This window comes from Mastigoproctus giganteus, chromosome 8 (genome assembly GCF_048544385.1).
Source record: "Mastigoproctus giganteus isolate SK-2022 chromosome 8, ASM4854438v1, whole genome shotgun sequence".
NCBI lineage: Eukaryota > Metazoa > Arthropoda > Arachnida > Uropygi > Thelyphonidae > Mastigoproctus > Mastigoproctus giganteus.
In genome coordinates this window covers 40,718,326-40,740,137 of record NC_143582.1, presented here as the reverse complement: position 1 = coordinate 40,740,137, position 21,812 = coordinate 40,718,326, and the positions used below count along the sequence as shown (strand labels likewise).

Here is a 21,812-nt window from a genome sequence, read left to right as displayed (position 1 = left end):
CAGTATCAGGAAACAATGCATAAGTGCAGCAAGTATACAGGCTCTTATCAAATACATGATCACAGGCAGAAAACCTGTTACCATGCAATAATACTCTACCAAATATCATTTGATGGTTGCCCAGCAGTATCAAACAAGGTATTTAACTTTCCATTCCCCCATCCCCCTTAATAGCATAGAAGCTTTACAAGTGCAGACACCAGGATGAAGACATGAATTACAGCTCCAACTTACAAAGGCAATGAACAAAATGAGCAAGATAATTTTATGTGCAAGCTTTATAAAGTTCCTCTTCTCTGAAACATACAGTGATCTACGTCCATAAAAGGCTGTATACCTTGTTATGTATTACATTACACAATATTCAACAGACTGTACATCTTCCCTGAATAACATACATCACCTTCTCATATCAAACGTTCAATTCATTGTTCAATATTTAGCTTTTAGTTTATCTGATAACAAAACACTTATTTTGTAGTTCTTTGCCTTTTATAATCGTCCATTGATGTCTCTTGTACAAGATTCCAACAGTAGTCTGCCAACATATTTGGACTCCATTTTCCCTGGTATCTTTGTTCCATTTTAGAAATATCTTGGTGAAACCTTTCACCGTATTCATCGAAGACCGCGCACAAGTTTTCGGGAAAAAAGTTTAAATGGGAATGTAGGAATCGAAGCTTTAAGTTCACCCACAATTTCACTGTAATTTTGTTATTCCTCATCGTCTAAAAATTTCCGGCAGACGTTTTCGAATGCCTTCCAGGCTGTTTTAATTCTGTGGCATTTAATAATTTTTAGTGAATCCCCCATCTCGGAACAGCAGTTTGATTTGAGGACTCAGAAAAATTCCCTCTTTTTCTCTTGGGCTCAATGATTCGAGGAAACATTTGCCTCAGGAAAATCTTTATCATCTTTTTGTCCTTCGCTTTCGCAAATATTTTTATCAAACCTAGTTTGACATGCAATGGAAGTAAATAGATTTTTGACTTATCCACCAAAGCAGAATGTGCTACATTTTTCTGGCGTTCATTAAGTATTATTGTCTCAACCGAAAAAAATAAGTTAAATAACATATAAAGCATAAAACAAAAGATACATAAAACTGATGTAAAATAAAAATAAAATAACAGTAGCGTTTCCCTTTTTCGGATGGACAGTGAATAGTGGTACATATACGTTAAAATGAATTAATAATATAAGAGTCAACTGGGCGTGATCATGAATCATATCTCTCAGGTATGATTCATGATCATACGTAATCAAAGGGCTCTCCGAACTGTTGCTGAACACTGAGTTGAACAACACAGCCTGGATCCCAGACATGACGTTAAGATCGACTACTCACGTGACTACCGCCAGAACTCATGGCTTGAGGCACTACATATATGCAATTGTAATAGTGTCTCGGACCGTAATAGGGGAGTGCATATGCATCCAATTATGGAATCTGCCATTTTACAGTGCGATGAGCGCTGGCGTTCGCCTCGTGTGCGTGGTTTGTATTACCGACACCGACATCTGAACTTTCCCAGTGACTCATTTTATTTCCATATAACGTTTATACCCGCACCATTCGTCTCATGTACGTGGTCTTGCTTTACCGACGCAAGACGTATGATTCATGATCACGTCCAGTCGACTCATATTATTATTCCATGTAATGTATATGTAACACCATCACTATCTAGCTGAAGAAGGCCGACCGGGCTAGCCGGGTAGGTCAAGTGCCTGCCTAGCAACTCAAAGGTCGCGGGTTCGATTCCTGCCTCGGGCTTGGATCAAAGTACTGCAAAAAACCTTGGGAGGTGCATTATGGCCACAGAAGCCTATGCGCCAACAACTACCAAAAAATTAAAAAAAAGCTGAAGAAGGGACACCTTGCCCCGAAAGTTACTGTTATTTTATTTTGATTTTACATCAATTTTATGTATCTTTTGTTTTATGTGTTATAATAAATGTTATTAAATCAGTTTCTTTTCGGTTGAGACAATACTTAATGAATGATTATGCAACGCGAAAATCGAGGCCTTTTCTACAATTTTTCTGTCTTGGTGTATTTTCTGAACGGTCTGGTCATTTTTTTTACCCTGTAGTGGTAGTCCTTCCCTCTGATGTCCCACTCGCATAAAAAGCAACAGAATTTAGTCGGCAAACTACCATTTTTAAGTCGGCACAGATATTCCATTTGTATCCTTGATATCATGTTTTCTGCAAAAGAACCTGCAGGTTCTGGTACGTTTCCTTCATGTGAACTGCACGGGCTAATGGTATAGATGGATACTTACGTATTTCCATTATGGAAATAAACTGCTTTCAAACTGACCTTGGATTAATCAGTGAAAAGCTTCCACTGCTCGGGGTCATGCTCCAGATCAACTCTTTCATTAATTTCTGGACATTGTTACCATACACCAAAGCACCATCCATGGAGTATTGGGTCCTTATGTAAGATTGTCTCTTCCTATAAAAAGACGCTTTAACACCTTTTCAAGAATATTTCACTGCTGAAGCCGTGATCCTATTAAACAAGCTTGGTTTTGGAGAGATCCATATCTCTGACTAAATATTTCAATTCTGTCTGAGGGACTAGACGCGGCATTGCGGTATCAAAAGTAGAAAGTCTGGAGCTGCGTTCTGCATCTTCTGCAGACGCCTTTTCCGATCCTGAATCAGAGACAAGTCGATAAGTTTCTGGTGACTTTGGCAGTGGCATTATATCATCGTGAGGAACCGGTCTTAGAGTAGAAGGTATGTTGGGGTGCTCTACTTTATGCTTGGATTTCCCAGAAAAACTGGAAATATTGGTCATCCAAAAGTAACAATCGTTTATGTGGTCCCCGCCTTATCACCGGAACAGCAAAAGGCCTTCATTTATGACTACTTATAAGCCAGCCTGTTAATGTCCTTGAACAGGAGCTACATGATATCTTTGTAGCCCATATTTTATCTTCATCTCCGACCTTACATCCAAAATAGAGTTCATAGGCTTTTCCCGCAAGTTGTGACAGTGGCTTCCGCTGCGATTTTAATACCACTTCTCCTGCAAACGTAGCAAAAGCTATTAGGTTTATTTCGGCACTAACGCGACCAATTTTATGTACGGTTAAGGTACGTGCACAAAGAACACAAGTAAGATATCGTAGATTTTTTATTTCTAATTTAAGCACAGTTCACGATCTACACGTATGCACACAACCCTTGTTTACAAACACTAATTCACTAAAACATTTGTTCACCATTCGCTCTCTCTGAAACACATACTCTTTTCGAAATACGAAAATGCTTGCTTGGTGCGGAATCCACTCGTATATATACCGGTAGAGAAGTTTATAGAAGGCTCACAATTTTTCTAGAGAACTCCGTCGAAAGTTCTAGAACCTTCCAGAAAAATCCTGGCCTTTCTTTCGCACGTAACCATATTCTAGAAAGTTCCTGAACATTCTCAAATGGTGTGGAAATCTCCCAAATGCTCTAGAAATCTCTCGAATTTTCTATTAAAAAAATAGATGGAAATAATGATTAAACCAATTACAGGTCTTAGTTTTCGGTCATTAGCCTACGATATTTGGAAACCGAGAGTGATGAGAACTTTTTAAGAACATATCTGAGTTTTTGAACGCATTTCCTGCGAGTATCTGTTGCAATTATTTTAGGGAGGAAATTGATGCCGACCAGTGTAATTTCACTGACATGATCTGATTAAACATGATCTGTGAAGCCTAAAGGACCACGACAGTGTAATAAGAAGGATGATTTCTGAGAAAAAGGTCAAGAGTATTGGCTGTGTGGGTACGATTGTCTGGATTCTGATATGTAAATGAACAATCTGTGCAAAGTCATTAGAAATGGGAAAAGCCTCAGCATCTCACGTGACAAGAAAACGAAAGCCAGATATTTTTCGTAAAAAGTAGGAATGCATTTCTCGAAAAACACAAAATAAATGCAAATTACTTAGCATTAGTATTAGTAAAGTCCAATGATTCAATCAATAAAGCGAACATTTTCCTCAGCAGCCAAGAATAAACAAATAAATGAAATAACAATAAAAATTAACGAATCAATAATTCTCAGTTTCGTCTTCATGGGCAGATCTTGATCTCTCCATAATTTTGTCAGATCAGTGACCAACGTTTTAGCAATTGCCTGTCGTCTCTTTAAATCGTTTGAGCAGTCACTATTATTATTTATTCTTGACCAAATTCACCAACTTCGTAATTTTTCATCAAATTCATCAACTTTTATTTATTCGTAATCAAATTCATCAACTTCTTCGAATCTTGCCTATTAACCTTCACATTACCGGAACTGAGATTATCACCATCACCATAATTTTAGTTTTACTCACATTCAGAAACAATCCTTTTTTTCTTACTTGCTCCACATACTCTCCTCAGAATTTCTTTAAGATGATCCTTAGAGTTGCAAATTAGCACAGTATCTTCAGTCCTCCAATTTTTGATGCCAGTCTAATTCTTCCAAAGCTTCACGCATGATAACTTCGGCTTTAAAAGGTGAGATGGCAAAATATAGCCCTGCCTGACACCGTTACGGTACTCACCTCTTAATCCGTGTGGTTTAAAGGCTTGGAATTTAAAAGTGAAGGTTAAGTTAAAAGTGCCCCAAGGAAAAAGGAGTGCACTTCTGTTTACTTAGGTTGTCATACATGATTAAATCTGTAAAAAACTCAGTTCGAATTACAGTTTTAATCATGTATGACAACCTAAGTAAACAGAAGTGCACTCCTTTTTCCTTAGGGCACTTTTTAACTTAACCGTCACGTTCAAATTCCAAGTCTTCGAACCATACAGATTAAGAGGTGAGTACCGTAAAATATCAACGTCTCCGTAGACGAGTGGTCAGGAGCGGGAGTACAGTAGCACACACACACACACACTCCTTGAGTAGACCGGGGTTCAAGCCCCTGACTGCTAAATACGGTCGGTCTGCCAACCCGCACTGGACCAGCGTAGCAGATTATGGTTCATTTCCCACAACATGAATTGTTGAGGAGACTTCCATCCTGCAGTGATTTGATTAATGTCTGCAGTTTTACTTTTTTTTACCGTAAAAAACACAAGCTCTTACTAAACTTAATGATTAAAATAACCGGTACTATAATTTCTTTCTATAAATAATTTGAATTCATTTACATACCTTAAGCACCAAAAGATAGAAAAGAATACTGTCAACTCAAGCATGCTTATACCACAGGTAGCGGCAGAAGTAGGACGACTCAGCTGGGACAGTATTCTAGGGTCTGTACTTCACAGAGAGCCCACGAAACGGACCAAAATTGCGTCAGTGAGGAATAAAAAGAGCAATTGTGGTGATTATTTTTACTATTTTACCAATTAACAAAACAGTCAGAAGTGCTTTACTGTCTATGAAAGCGAGTGTGCGGGCAGAGACTCTGAACCATTCTTACCGAGCAGCTTAATTGATAATAATGCAGCTTAATTTATAATAATAACCAATGAAACGAAAATGCAGCTTTTTCGATCAAGAATTGGAAAAGAGTTAATGCTGTACTGTAAAACAGTCAGATTGGTGGAGAAAGGAATGCAGCACATTCTATCACGGAGGCGAAACCGACAAACATACGAAACAACAGATATTCAATAGAACCAGTAACTAGACACGCAACTTAAATTTTCTGCTTATACTCCGGGACGACCAAGTGGTCAAAGGGGTTCACGAGACAAAGAACGTAAGAAAGAGCACCGCATTTTCGCGCGGTCGTGAACCACAATCACTCAAAGTTCGTCTACTTATTATTATTCTTGTTATTATTACTGTTGGTTGAGGAACTCTTTTTTTTGTCCTACAGGTGTACGCTATATCCAAAAAATTTCATTACACTTCATACAGCATGTCCCCCCCCACTTTTTCTTACTATTGAATACACCATGAATTGTCACACTAATAGAGTAAGCTTATCTGCGAAAAGATCTAAACCTCCCAAGCACTTCCTAATTCATTTCACAAATATAGGTGGTCCCAATTCCAATCTCAACGATGTCCATTTCCACTTTCAGTCTGCCAAACCCCATGTACTTTTTCTGACAGAATCTCAGTTATCGGTTGATTCAACTACTGCTCATCTCAGATGTCCAAATTATTCGCTGTATGATTCCTTTCGCCTCAAAGGTGGTACTTGTGCATATGTCCGTTCTGATATTCCCTGTCAGAGACTTGGTAATTTGGAATCTCCTCTTTTCAACTTCACTGGCTTAAAATCTCTCTACCTCATTGTGTCAAATTCATCTGTTATCTCTATCGTTCTCCCAACTCCACTAATCACTTGGACCTCTTTGCAACTTGACTTTCTCCAGTCCAACTTTGCTAATAACATTGAGGAAATTTTCCTTAGTGATTTTAATGTTCACAATTCCGGTTGCCTTCCGTTTTCTAGTCACACCGATCCAGCTGGTCGAGATGCTGAAACTTTTGCAATTGCTAATGACCTTTTAGATTGTTCATTTACCTACAAGAACACCGGAGAATCCTAACCATGCAGCCAACACGCTTGATCTTTTTCTCAAAAACAACCCGTCTAAGTACACGTTCGAAGTGAGTGGTCCTTTAGGCACCTCAGATCACAACTTGGTGATTGCCTCTTCTCCAATGGAGCCTTTATCTCATGGCTATTCCCAACCTCGTATTGTTTGGCATTACAAGAATACAAAATGGGATGACCTGCGAGATTTCTTTTCTTCTTTTCCTTGGTCGGATTACTGTTTCAAAACTTCTGATGTCAACGTTTGCTCAGATCGTGTCACTGAAATTATTCTTGTAGGAATGGAATCCTTTATTCTACATTCCACTTCAAAATCTCGTCCTAAACCTTAGTTTTCCAATACATGTGCTAACACTGTTCAAGAGAAGAACATTACATATTGTAATTGGCTTGTTTTCACTCCTTCAGTTTCATTTTCTGCCTATACCAAAGCGCGTAACAATTGTAAAGCAGTTATTAATCAGTCCAAACTAGAAGTTGAACGGGCTAAGAGTAGAATACTTGATTCTTGCCCTAATGGTAGCCGAGCATTCTGGTCTCTTGCCAAAGCTATTGTCGCAACTTTTGCCCATCTCTGCTCCCACCTCTGTCAAAACCAGATGGTTCTGTTGTCACTTCAGCTAAGGATAAAGCTGACTTGCTAACATCCCATTTTTCTTCCATCTCCTGTATTAATGATCTTGGTAAAACACCTCCCACCATTCCCAACACCCTCCATTCAATGCCTGCTGTGGTCTTCCGTCAGAAGGATTTTGACGAATCTTGCTGCTAATAAAGCCCAGGTCCTGGTGGTATTTCTCCACTTATTCTCAAAACCGGTGTTTTTCCTTCTGCTTGGAAATTTTCTCATATCCAGCCAGTTCCTAAAAAGGGTGACAAATCCCGCCCATCCAATTATCGTCCCATTGCAATTACTTTTACTCTTTCTAAAGAAATGGAGAAATGAATTAACTGCTAACCCTTAAACTACTTAGAAACCTTCCGTCTGATCAACGATCGCCAGTATGGATTCCGTCAGTGTCGATCCACTGGTGATATTCTGGCTTATGTTCCCATTTATGGACAAATTAAAAGGAAATTAGGAATTCAATAGAAAAGTTCGGTGAAACACAAGCAGTTGCTCCTGACATCTCAAAGGCTTTCGATCGTGTTTATCATAGAGGTCTTCTAACCAAGCTTCCATCTTATGGTTTGCCAACTGTTTGTTTGTAATTGGTTATCCAGTTTCCTCTCTGATTGCTCACTGAGGGTGATGGTAGTTGGCTCTCTCTGTCTTCTAACTTTACACTAATGCTGGTGTCACCCAAGATTCAGTTCTTTCTCCCACTCTTTTCCTCTTGTATATTAATGACCTGTTTCCATTGACTGGAAATCCTATCCATAGTTTTGTCGATGATAGCACATTGCATTCCACTTTCCATTTTCAGAAACCTTGTCCTGCTCAATCAGCTTCAACTTCTCGAATATCCGCTACCATTTCCTTAAATACCGATCTCCAGGTAATTCTCCAGTGGGGCAAAGACAACTTAGTTGATTTCAACCTTCTAAAACTGAGTCTTGTCTGATATCTCGCAAAAAGGATTCTTCTGCTCCTATGCTTCTCTTTTGTGACACTCCGATTTCTAGGCAAAATGATATATGTCTTTTGGGGATTACCCTGACTTCTAATCTCTCTTGGCACAAGCACATTACAAATATTGCTTCCTCTGAATCTAAAAAACTTGGTTTTTTCTCTTTCGCTCTCGGCGTTACTTTTCTTACAAACAGCTGCTCACTCTGTATAAATCGCAAATCCGCCCTACCATCGAATATTGTTCCCACATTTGGGGTGGTGCCCCCAAAACCTCTCTCAGGCTTCTTGATTCCATTCAGAAGAGGGCAGTTAGGTTAATTAATTATTCATCTCTAACAGAGTCTCTCCACTCGTTGTCTCATAGACGTACTGTTTCTGCTGCATGCCTTTTCTACAGATACTTCCACGGGCACTGTTCTTCTGAATTGGCTTCTATAATTCCCGCTCTCTCTCTTTCAAAACAGTCCGAACTGGTGTAGCCACCAGCCAACATCCATTTACTGTCCAACTTCAAACTCACACAACCAACTTTTCATCTTCCTCGTTTATTCTGGAACAAACTTCCTTCATACGTAATTCCTGAAAATTACAGTCTACAGAAGTTCAAGTCCAATGTCAACAAATATCTTCTTTCGTCTTCTCAACTTCCAATCCAAGAACGGTATTAAGTACTATAGGTTCTAATGCCTCTCGTCGTTGGGGTTTTCATAAAAAAAAAGAAGAAAGAAATGGTGTTGTTCAGAATCGCGACTTTCTAAAGTTCCATGTTTAAGCGTTCTTTTGCAGGGCTATTGCTGCTATGTTCTTATGAAGGTTCTTTGACACGATACCGGTATGGTTGACACAGTGATCAGGATTGTCATTACTTGTTCCATATGCCATTTCTTTGACTTCCTGTCTTAGGTGTGCGTACTTCCTGATCTTTTCCCCGTATATTTTCTGGAGACTGCTGGTGTTGGACACCGCTATATCGATCAGGTAGGTAGCCATTTCCTTCTTATTGATGAGGTTATGTCGTGTCTGTTGTGCGGAATCGTCTTGTCCGTTATTTTGGCACGGTCCCTGTATAGTTTGTGAGTACGGATCGCTCGGCCTCAGTTTCGTACTTGTAACATGGTAAACGTCCTTAGAGCAGATGTTATTTTTTCACTAGTTTGTGACGTATTATCCTGACTACCCAGTTGTGATTACGAGTGTAGTCTGTGTGGATGATTATCCTGCATCCTGTGGTGATGTGTTGGATCGTTTCTGGCACCAGGTGACATTGTCTACATTATCATCTTTCCACCGTCTACATGTATCATCTTGTCACTCCAGTCCCTTAGTGATGTATTTTCTATAGTTCCTGCTGGTATTGAATATATGGTCTTGGATGGCGAGCATGAATCATTCAGTCTCGGGGAAGAGCGTCCCGCTAGTGAGCTATGCATTGGAAGCTATTTTATCCACGTTGTCTTGATAGAGGTCACTGTACTGTCTGCCATTGATTATCTTCTTTGCTCATCTTTCTAGCTTCGTTTGTTCCGTCTGGGCGGGAGTGGATGCCTCGCTTAGGTTGAGTGGGGTATGCCGCTTGTCTATCTTCCATATGGTGTTGCACTACGATTTTGGAGCATTGGCGACTGTCATATTGCTCCGTGTATATCGTCTGTAAATTGCGTGTGTTCTGCGGTCAATTTTCTGTTTGCTGGATGAAAAACCAGAGTTTCCGGGAGAAAAAATCATGCTGTCCTTGCTGAGACTGACAAACTCGGCCACGTTGTGAAAAGGCCCATAAAAATTCCTCCCGTCATGGACAGGACTCTAACTCAGGTATTTTCCACCCGGTGTGGGGAGGAGGCGATTCTACCAACTGTGCTATCCACTAGGGCTTGAGGCGCTTCTTGTAGCTTCCCGGCTTGCTCTATAACTATGGCATCAATGGTTAATTTCTCCTTGCATTCTTTGCTCATCCGCTTGCATCCTTTCTGCTATTGGGCCATGATGTTTTGGCTTTGCAAGTGATCTGATATCTTCTTGATTATGCAGCTGGTCAGGATTTTGTACACCATTGGGAGACAGATTATCGGCCTGCATTTCGCCCGGTTTCTTGCATACATAAAGAAACTGGCAGTTACGTAATGATTACTCTTATGTTATAAAGCTATATACAATGAATAAAGTACTTATTAATATTGCCATATCTACGTAATTTAATCAATATAACTAGATGGGTGCGATTCATAAAAACTGGTTTCAAGAATATGATTAAAGAAAAGTGCATTCAGTTTTAACAGAAACTAATAAAATTCACACAAAATGGAACACAGTGTCATAAACGGTAATTTAGAGATTCTTGTAGCATAACTCGCAGTAAGACTGCTCTTGTTATTTTATTTCGTTTTGGAAACTAAAACTAGAAAAGAATCGATCTTAGGTTGAAAGTATTTTCTACGCCCATGAAATTCTTTAAAATTAAAATTATATTCTTTAAAATCTGGAACAAGGGGGAATCTGCATTCCATTGAAAGCAAATTATCTCAAGGGAGTCTCGCTGATTTAATCAGTTTCGGCTAACCGGATTTAGAATTAAAAATGCTAAAGAGCTAAAATTTAAAAGTTTTTAATTAAGTAAATATAATTGTAGCTAATGCATAGTAGCTACAGTTATACTTATGGTAATTGAAAGAGTATTAAAAAAAGCAAAAACTTTCCTTAAACAAAAATGAATTTCAGTTTTGCAAAAAAAAAAAAAATGAACTTCACTTATTCACGTTAAAGGGAATTGTTTCATAGTAAAGGAAGGTAAAGGATATTCATAAATTAAACACGTTTGAAAACTTATACTTCTTAAGAGCCATATTTTAACATTAATCGCTTTTATCCTGAAACAAATATACTGTTTTTTTATGAAAAGCCATCCCAAAACCTCGTGAAAAGCTTTAAAGAGATGATTGATTTATAAAATACCCGACCAGGTGGCAATATCATTGGTTTCAGAAAAGTATGGCCAGAGTAGTGGTGAATATTCTTGGATTTTATTTGAAGAGATAACAAAGAAGAAAGCGGACTTTTGTGATTACACGTCATAACATTCAGTAAACAAATGGACAAGTTCTCAAAAAAGATAAAAATATATCTTTCACCAGTCATACCAGTTGGTTCTTTTACAAAACGTTATCAGTAATATTAATCCTGGGATATAAAATTTTGTATATATATATAGAGAGATACAGCAGAGCACGATTAACTTGTACCTTGCTTGACTAGGACTACAAACCAGGTATGCTTTCCTTTTGTAACTCTCTAAGAATGTCTTTATTTAAAACTGCATTTTTCTTTTGCATCTAAAATATAGAATTAATTTTATTATATATCGATAGTGTCCTCACTGAGAAGACTATTGGACAGTTCAATGTTCACATTTTTATTTTTACTCCATCTCAGAAACGATCCAGATCTTGGAAAAGACGTATTCATGCTTCCAGTGAATGTACGGATGTAACTGTATTATCACAAAGTGAATGAATTGGATTAGACTGGAAGTCTGGATTTTGATATATTTTTTTTTTAACGCATCGGCACCGTAGCCATAATGCGCCAAGTCGAGCACTATGAACAGAAAAGCCAGTGTCATAAAAATGAACGATAGTTTCGATACAGAGAGAGAGAGAGAGATCAGTAGTGGAAAAAAGAGATATCGCTATTTCCTTGCATGACAAGTAAAGCAGAGTAAATGTTTACTTATCATGCAAATAAAATGGGATTGATTTGGACGGTTTGGGGGCATCCACCGTATAATTCAGATCTTTCCCTCGGACCCCCACCACCACTTCTTTTGGTAACTAAATTGGCACTCGACGGGGGAAAAATCAACTAATTCATACCTTGCAGAGTGGGTGATGGCAACAGTCATTTACTGCAGTTCCTTCGCAGCAATGCAAAGTTTCTTAACACGATGTGGAACCCAAATCGCCACCTGGGCTTTTGCCATTATGCGACTTGGTTCTTATTTGTGTTAAGAAACTCTACTCGTCTAGTAGGTTAGTGTTTCAAACACAAAGACCAACTGGTGAACTCAAACAACTAGGCAATATAAAATAATCATCGAACATTTGGCCTAATGGTTGGGTCAGGCCATCAACACCCCACACAACGAAGAGGTAGGTCACTACTATTCGGGCCAAACCCTACGAGAAAATGTGACATTTATAAACTGAGCAAATCTGCTGTAGTTCTATTTAATTAAAAAATAATTCCTCCAATACGGAGGAGTGCGAGAGAGCGAGCGTCCCTCGCTCTATCCTCGGTCTAAGATCCATATAATTTGGACACTCCAACACAATGTGGAAGCCGGTCTCCGCCACTCCGCAAGCACATAGCTCCGAAGAGGCCAAACCCACACCCTCGACTTCAGGCCATGCCCCGTGAGAACATAGCAAGCCGCCAACCCAAACTGAAACCAGAAACGCCATCCCAGACTCACAGTTTGAACAAAAGGCATAAACGTGCGCAAATCACGAACCCTTCTCAGAATTGGTCCATTGAGTCTGCCATATGGCCTCCAATTCGTCATTTATAAGCCTCCATTCGAATGTCACATTGGAAGGCAGACCAGCCTGCCCCACCGGGCACGACCTGAAACCGAAAATCTGTCGGGAGATTCCTCTCTTAGAAGCATATCTCAGAGAGGACTGCGCCGCCAGCAAATCTGCTATGATCTTGCCCACTAGCACACAAAGAATCCCAGTGGCTACAGTTCTGCACGCCCTGGTGATGCCTAGAAGAGCAAATCGATGAGCTGACAAGAGAATTCTACGGACGTGTGAATGTTCCACTCGCTCTCTCAAAGCTCCAGCCGCGTACGTCAGGATTAGGATAAATATATTATCATAAAGGAGGTAGAGGGTGCTCCCCTTTATTCTCCAATCCACGCGGGTGACTCGTTGGAGCTTTACATACATCTATTTCCTCTTGTCTTTAAGACAGTTGGCATGAGCAACAAAGCTGAAGCCTCCTCTATAAAAACACCAAGGTACGTCGAACTTCTAACCACTCGAAGTGAGAAGGCTCCGGACCTAGAAACAGGCGGCTGAAACCAGCTGACGGGTCCTCTCAGAAGTACGGCAACTGATTTTTGCTCAGAGACCTGTAGCTTATGCATAATCGTCCAATTTATCAATTGGGTTAAAGAGGAATTCGCCTGGTCTTTTAACTCTCGGCGGGAACTGCCACTCACCAAGATGACTAAATCACTGAAACTTGAGGGCAGCCTCTGTACACGGATCTTCCCAGGTCTACGTAATTTGTTCTCACTACAAATTACATAATGTCACCTGTATACAGTGAACATGAATTAAAGGTTGTAAGCATAAAACGAAACTAAATTTCCTGTTTTAATGTTAACCAATCACAAAGAAATGAGTGACACCAAGCACTGCAATAAATTAAACAAAATATCGAAATTCTACGATACGATTATCTCCAATTACATAATTCATAACAATTCGTAAGTTTCAAATTCTTTAATTACATAATTGGTCGTAAGTATTAAATATTCTTACAGCTCATACTAGACGCTAAAGAACGTAAAAACTAGTTAGATAACAAGGAGTCGAAGCAGAAGAGCTTGTTTGTTTCTTTGAAGGTTTTTTTTTTTTTTTTTTTTGGCCCATCAGCATTCATGGCTATAGTGTGTGCCATACATGTGGTAAACAGTTGGGTATCCAGTTCAGAGTAACCAAAACTAGTGTCAGAATTTAGTTTTGTTTTCTTATCTAAAACGGGTGGAGATGGTAATCATTTTTATAAAAGTGAAACTGCTCGAGACCTTTGTTTCATTACCCAAAAGTGAGGTAAGTGCAAGTTGGACTTCGCTTATGGCTGAGGTGAGATCCTGGCATTCTCCTGAATATTTTGTGCATTCAGCGAGGATGTCTGACTGTTAGCACATCGTTAGAGTGACGGCACCGATGGGGATCCTCTGCTCTGAAAAGGTAAGTGTGGGTAATAGGTCTGACCTATTCACATAAGATTACCTCCTATTGGCGATATGATTTGAAGCTTCAAGGTCATTCGAGGGTTCCTTTGACACTTCAAAACCTGTTGTTAGGCTGATTTTTTCCACATTAATTGGCAAGGAGATATGCATTTATTTTTTTTTCCGCGTATTACTGATAAACAGTCGTGGTGTGGAACTTTCTAATTGTCATCGGGTGGTGAGACAACCGATTTCACAGCGAACGTTAATTCATTTCCTGGAATTGTCTTATGTTCGGAACCAAACAGAAGTATCTGCTTCTCCCAAGTTCAGTTAAGATATTGAAGGAGGTGGTTAGCTTCTTTAAAATTGTGTATATGATATGGTGCTTTTTTCAAGGCTTGGAGTGAACTTAGAGTCTGTGAAAATTATATTCTTTTTGTATGTCAAAATATTCAATATACTGTACTTCAGGGCCACCTGAATTGCTGTTACTTCTTCGGAAAATATACCGAACATGCGACAATTGAAAAACCGGCTGTTCCAGCATAGATGTCCTTCGTTGATCCATCTGTATGTACTATAACGTACTTGGGGAACTGTCTACTACAGTATGGTACAGTTGCAAGAAATTTTCTTCGTGTAGTGCTCCAAGAAGAAAGGAAATGTGGAGGAGTGTTTTGAAATATTAACAAAAGCAAGATTTAACGCTGCTAAAAGTTTATTTTAATGCCTAAAAATTTATTAGCAATAGAGCGTTTTTGATAAAAAGTGTTTACTGAGGAGTGAAAAGTATCTACAACTTTGGGTGATCAGGTATAATCCAATTTTGTATCCATAAAGGAAATAGTTAATGTCTTCCGATAAAGAGAAGTGGATCATGTTTTTCGGCATAGACTTGTTGTATGAGATGTCAGGTATGCTCCTAGGGCAATGGGTATTACGCTATGATAAATGGGTCAAAAGGCGAATAAGACTGTTTTGCTGAGTTACACAATAGCGATCCATAATGGTATTTAGATCTTCTTAAGGCGCCACATAACCGCAACAAGCTAAGGCGAATAGTGCTCCACTTAATTGCTGAGAGAACCCGAATGAAGTTTAAATTTTGCTAACAGGATGTCCTTAATTTTTAATGCGCTAATAAAGGTAAATGTACGGTGTAATGTAATTCCTGAGAGCCATACGCTGGTCTGCACTGGCATTGGTTGACCAAACATTTGCAATTCTGGAACTGGATGAAAGTTACGTGGCGGAAAAAATGGATACACATTGTTTTTTGATTAAAACCCAAAGCCGAAAAGCACTTGATTTGCCCATGAAATGATCTTAGTTATTTTCACTTACAACTGTCTCTCGATGGTGCATGCTTTTTGCATACCATCGAAAGACATAAAATACTTGGATTATCTACACTCATAAGGTAATCTACTCTCATTAATTGATGAAATACTAAGGTTATCTACACTCACTAGTCAAAAAATTAGAAATCTTTTTTAAGCGGCGTCAACAGATAATTAAACGTTCGATATGCACATATAAAATGTCACATAATATGACCACAAGTTTCTTGGTATCAGATAAATACTATACGCTTTCTAGGGCTTCTAGAACAATCCCGTCATGGGGAAGAATGAATCTCACATTTAGAATGAATCTGAATCTTTATTTGTCAAGAAAAATTCCTTCTAAAAAGTATCTTATATTATTCATATTGCAATAATTTAAATAAATCTTTAAGTAATTTAAGAATCAGTATACGCAAAACTAAGAATGAAAAATTTGCTTCAATTTCAACAGTGAGATCCAGAATTAGAAAAATTGTGCAGCCCTAAAAGTGTTGGCTCATTTATCTGATCTGTGGTATATAAACATGTAAATATAAAGACGAAGAAAAATCCAAATAAGATATCTTTAGTAATTAGGCGCGAGTGTGCTGTTTCGTGTATTCTCTCTATCAGACCGTGTGGTCGTCTCTGAGTATAAACGGAAAATTTATTTATTTATTTCATGCAGAAACGCAACACACATTAGGCTTACTCTGGCATCTGTCATGCGTTTGGTATTAAGTCTAAAAGGTACCTTATTATATTTCCATGGCTGGGCTAACTGCTTCCTTAATACCGTTATGGGTTTTGCTGGTTGGGGCACAGCTCTAAGTTGTCATTCCATCATATCTGGAGACAATCAGAGAGAGATACTTCGGGTTATGGAAGCATGTTGGCATGCTAGAGAAATTGTCTGACATTAGCAATACGGGAAAGTGCATTGTTGGAGAAATAGCAGAAAGCTAGATCAAGTATATTTTCTATGCAATTTCCAAAGTGAGTGCAATACTGCCTCTAACGGTCATCTATTAATGATGACCCTTCAGGCTAGATGTTACAAAGGCGAATCAATACTCAAAAAGTGAAACCAGTCAACCAGCTTGTTAGCGAATTATCTGGTCCTCATGTTCTATTTGTTTATATACCCCAGAACCTGGAAAACAGTTGCAGGTGGGTTCTGCTATTCGATGGATCAACATCTTCCAACTGTCTTTAGGATCTGCTCCAAACTGACCGCACACAATTTTTCTGGTAGACCACCCAATGCCATGCCACTCCGTTGAAACTAATTCGATCGAGTATACGTTATACAGCATTATAAAAAGTAAATTCCAACAAACTGATTCGCTAATATTCGGCTGAATAAATAGCAGTACGTGTTACATTGGAGATTCCAATGAACCTCTGAGTTGATTTCTAACTTGCAGGCTGGCTGTTTGATCATTTGTATGTATCATCATGATATACTGACATGCAAATTTTCAGACACTGAGTGATCTGTAACAGTTTCATAACATTCTTTGCTCTAAATACGTTAATAAACTTGATATGCTGTTTTTACTTTGAAAAAAGAATGGTTTTTTTTTTCAGCCATGAAGTTCTTCATCTTAGTGTGCCTCCTTGGTGTTTCTACAGCATCCATCCTCCGAGGTAAGTCCAGTTTAAACAATTAATGATTACTCTTGAAGTTATGATTATGCTACATTCAAAATTATTAGCAGAATGCAGTTCAGTATACAACACTTTTGTTTTCTGTAGAGCTCCCGTCTACCTGGGATGACGACTTCCATGCAATTAAACGAGATGCTGAATTTCGTGGATACCTCTGGAACAGTATAAGCGAGTGAGTACCAGTAAAGTAAAAAAAAAGATTTTAGTTTTCAGGTCAGAAACAAATATATATCAATTCGATAAGACTCCTCTTTATCCTTCTATGATACTTTAAGATTACAATGTGAGAATAAAGCTTAATTAACAGTTTAACATAATCATGAAGTATATAAACTATATTCCTGAAGATGCCTTATCCTCTGTATTATCTGAATAACTTAATTAGGCTGATGGCGAATAATTGTACAAAATCTAGAATGTAGCAAGTCAACGTGCACATTTATCGTACGTTTTTCTTAGAACGTTCGTTATAATACATGTAAGATTTTATTATATGTTTTTATAGAAAAACACTCTTTAATTAATATTTTTAGAAATTATAGCAAAATACTCCCTGCCACCTAATTTCCTGAGATTTCAGTGGCTAGGACTTAAAAAAATTATTTTAACATCGATTGCGTAGGATGTCGCTCGAATGGGAAAGGCCAAGATTGTGGGCGATATTTAATTTAAATTTAGGTGTGTGGGGCATAAGCTTGCTTTAAGATAGAGGGGGGAGGAGACTGAAGACTGGAGGATGAAAGGCAGAAGAATGAGGTCGATAGGGAAGACCTCAAGTGAATGTCAGCTAGGCATGCCCATGCCCTGCCAGAAGGAAGGGAAGGGAGCGGCGAGGAGACGGCAGGGTGGGAGTAGAAAGGGCCGGACAATGTAGCCAGCACGATTGCCAATATGGCGTGTGTGTAGCGAGGATGCAAGCTGATCAGGGCAGCATTCGGCGTCAAGTGGTCTTCTTTAAGAGGTCCGTCCAGGAACGGTGACCACCGGCTGTTACAGTTCAGTTCACTACTAATATTGCACAGATCAGTTCACTACTAATATTCTCCAGTCCAGTTGAGTCCTAGTCACGATTTGTCCGTTTCCATTGTTGGGTCATTCTTGGAAGAGGTCAAGTTCAAGTTTAGTTCCGTTGTCTGGAAAAGTGTTGAGTGGTGTCGCTCCTGGAATCCTGCTGTTTAGGTAGGTTGTAGACGTCAGAGTGCCCGGCACATGGATGACAGGACCCACGGTATCCCAGCAGAACATTGCCGAAAGTATGACACCGCCGCCGCTACCGGCTTGTTTTCGGGCGGTGTGTCCAGGCACCATCACTTCCCCAGGTAAACGACGCACACGTACCCGGCCGTCTACGTGGTGCAACAGGAAACGTGGACTGATAAATCGACAAAAGGCGAACGTAACTCTCATTCAATTACGTAACTTAGTAATTTAATTAAATTAATTCTAGCTAATATTGTATATTGGATTGCACGCCGCGAGATCGTGAACAACCCTTTATAACATTTCAATACATGTAGTAGCTCTGATAATGTGTGATAGGTTATGTTAATGTCAAATTGAGATTTTCTACTGAACTTCTTTTGCTGATTCACTGCTATCTGAACTTATTTTCTTAGAAAATATAAACCTTCACATGCAGTACGTTCCACATTAAAATCAAGTTGCTTTGATGTTGTGCACTAGTACCTACTCCTTATGATCACTAAATTAATGTACATCGTTTAATTATAATTAAGTAATGTCCTTTAATTTACTATCCAGTAATTAGAAGCGGCAATGCACTGTATAATTTCTTCTTGAATGTCTTTCCTACACATAAAAATTTGAAAGGAATATATTACTTAAAGTGAATAATTTACTGTTGTTTAGTGCTGTCAAGAAAGCGCTAGAAAGTCTGAAAGGTCAAGCTCTGGAACTTTTGGATTGGGTCAATGATAAGGAAACTCTGGATAAAATCAAACAGATAGTTCTGGATAAAATCATTCAGGTAAGATCGAAATACTGATTAATACATTACTTACTGTTTAGGCTGCGTCGTATCTAACGCAGAATTTTCGTATTCATCTGGGTTCATTTTACATGCAATTAATGAGGTATTTTCCCCCTTCCACACAGTCACTGCTAGAAACAGACAAAGTCCAGAAGCGTGACACCCCCGTTGATGATCTAGTTTTGCAAGCACTGACTGAGGCGGCTGCTCAACATAGAGAGGCACGCAGTCTCAAGGACTTTTGGAATAAAATCAAGAGTTTCTTCGAAGACTTGGGAATTAAACTGAAAGAAAAATTCATTAAATTCGGAGACTGGATGAAGGGCCATCTGGATGAAAAATTCGGAAACCTGAAAGAAAAATACGGTATCGTGAAGGCTCTCGCGATGGAGGTAAGAATTTACTGATGCATGAAATAAAACTATATTCAAATGCAATGTATACGACCAGCGATGGTTTTATGTTAATTTTAGTCGTTTCGACATTTACCTTTTTTTTCAGTTAGTGATAATTTTTGCTCTAGAACTTTTTTGAAGTTGTCTGATATAATGTTGATGTTGTTTATTTATTTTTAATTCGATGAATAATTTGAAAAATATGGTTAAAATCACTGGCCTCTGGCGTAGAAGCACTTACTCGTATTGTAAAGTGTCTCTCTCTCTCTCTCTCTCTCTCTCTCTCTCCTTTTTATGTTTTCATGCAACATATCTTATTAATACGAGTGCAGATAACAGTTATAGCTTCAGACTGCCTCAAGTCTTGCTGTTTTATTTACAATTTCGTTATTTTCATTCACAATTGCAATGATTCTCTTGCTTTTCTAACTCTTATTGCTCAATCACGTTTCTCGTCAAATTCTCACTCTTCAACGTTCCTTCCCCTCTTTTGATCTTTTTGTTCAGAAAAATTGCTTCAGTAGTTGACCCTCGATGAGCTGATTTTTTAATTGGACTATTGACCCTTTACCTTGCGCTACGGGTGAGCTAGTGTTTATCACTGGTATTTGTTTGGAATAATGCATGCATTCGTATACCTTATTCCGAAAAAAAGAAACAAATAAGCTTCAGAGAAGGCTACAGTCGGATTACATTCATTCATACAGGAAATTGTAAATGTTGGGAATCTAGAATTTGATTGTGCTTTTTGCATATATGGATCGAACGACTGGATGTGACTGATAACCTGAAAATGAGATTTAGTATAATCTCGATATGATTAAATACGTAAATGTTGGAATTATTTTACGCTCATTTTACTTTCAAAAAAGGTAAAGGTACTGTTCAGTCGCTGAAGTTGAGCAAAAGTACGTAAGATCGAATCGAACTTTGAGCATGAAAATCGAATCCGTGGTGTCAAAAATAAATTTGCTCAATCTTATTAGAATATTTATAAGTTGGGAGATTACTGTAATACTAAACTAACTGAGTGTGTAAATCTGCGTATAATTATGTATGATATAATCATGGTATAAATAGTACATAAAGTCCAGATAACAGAGAAAAACAACAAAGCAACAGATGGAATTCTATCTGACTTATAGGAATTTTGTTAATGTTGATTATTCTATCGTGCAACGATGGTTAGGCTACATCTCTAGTAATACAATTCCGCTCTGGGAATCCATCTCAGGAATGATGGTTTTTTTTTTTTTTTTTTTTTTTTGCTAGTTGTTGGCCATCGGCTTCTGTGGCCATAATGCACCTCCCAAAGTTTTTGCATTTTACTCCGATCCAAGCCGAGGCGGGATTCGAACCCGCGACCTTTGGGTTGCCAGGCAGGCAGGCACACTTTACCCACCTGGCTAGCCCGGTCGGCCAGGAATGATGTAAAAGTCTAAAACAGCTACAAATAACAACGCGATAACTTACTGAAAAACTATTATTACACGAACAGCCAGTTTTTATAAGTTACCAAATCTTCAAACCAAGCATCAATCTGAGATTTTGTCATCAATAATTGCTCTCTGGCCATCAAGCGAGGTGAGCCAGTAAATTTAAAGAAAGGCTGGACAGATATATGAATAAAATGGACACAAAAGATTGTCAGGAGATGTAAGGTTCACAATTACACTACTTGAGACTACTGGAACTGCTAAAAACATTCTTTCAATAACACTTAATTTTCACATAATGTATAGGTGATAAGAGAGAGAAAAGTGATTTAACTCAGATATTAATTTCAAAGCAACTGATTTTCCAGTTTTTATAATCTCTCCAAATTGTCTTTATTTTGATAATTTATTAATCAGTTTTAAAATGATTCTTTCCTCAGTTCATTAAAGCCGTCAAAGAGCACGCTGCAGATGTCAACGCCGAAATTGCCCGTCAAGCTCTAGAATTTTTCGAAGAATACAAGGATAAGTTGGGAGACCTTTGGAATGAAGTTACCGAGGCTGTGAAGGAAGTACTGAACAAAAACGAATGAACGGAACTGTATTTTGTGACATCTAAAATAAAGAGCATATATTAAAAGAAATCCCCATTGCCATGCGTTTTCCAAGGATAATTAAGAATTAAAAACATACCTGACGCATACTGACTATACACAATATTACATTTCACTGACCGATAACAACGGGAGACCGTGTAATATATGATCAATACTGAGCTTATGACCAGCACAGTGAACTAGAGCGGGGCGACTGGGGAAGGTTTCCCAGACTGTACTTCACATTGGGACACGTAACGCGGACCAAAATTATGGAAGTGAGTTCCTAAAGGACCCACTGCGTCGAAATTGTTAATTTTAACCATTATTTTACCACAGCGAAG

General features: G+C 38.6%; 1 protein-coding gene across 1 annotated transcript; it reads left to right on the top strand.

The window, feature by feature from the left end:
* Nucleotides 1–19,139: 19,139 nt before the first annotated feature.
* Nucleotides 19,140–21,516, top strand: LOC150081475 (uncharacterized). The gene is made up of 2 exons (XM_090380215.1): nt 19,140–19,433; nt 21,313–21,516. The coding sequence occupies exons 1-2, from the start codon at nt 19,140–19,142 to the stop codon at nt 21,463–21,465; spliced, it is 447 nt and encodes a 148-aa protein (XP_090236341.1). The 3' UTR covers nt 21,466–21,516.
* The last annotated feature ends 296 nt before the right edge of the window (nt 21,517–21,812 follow it).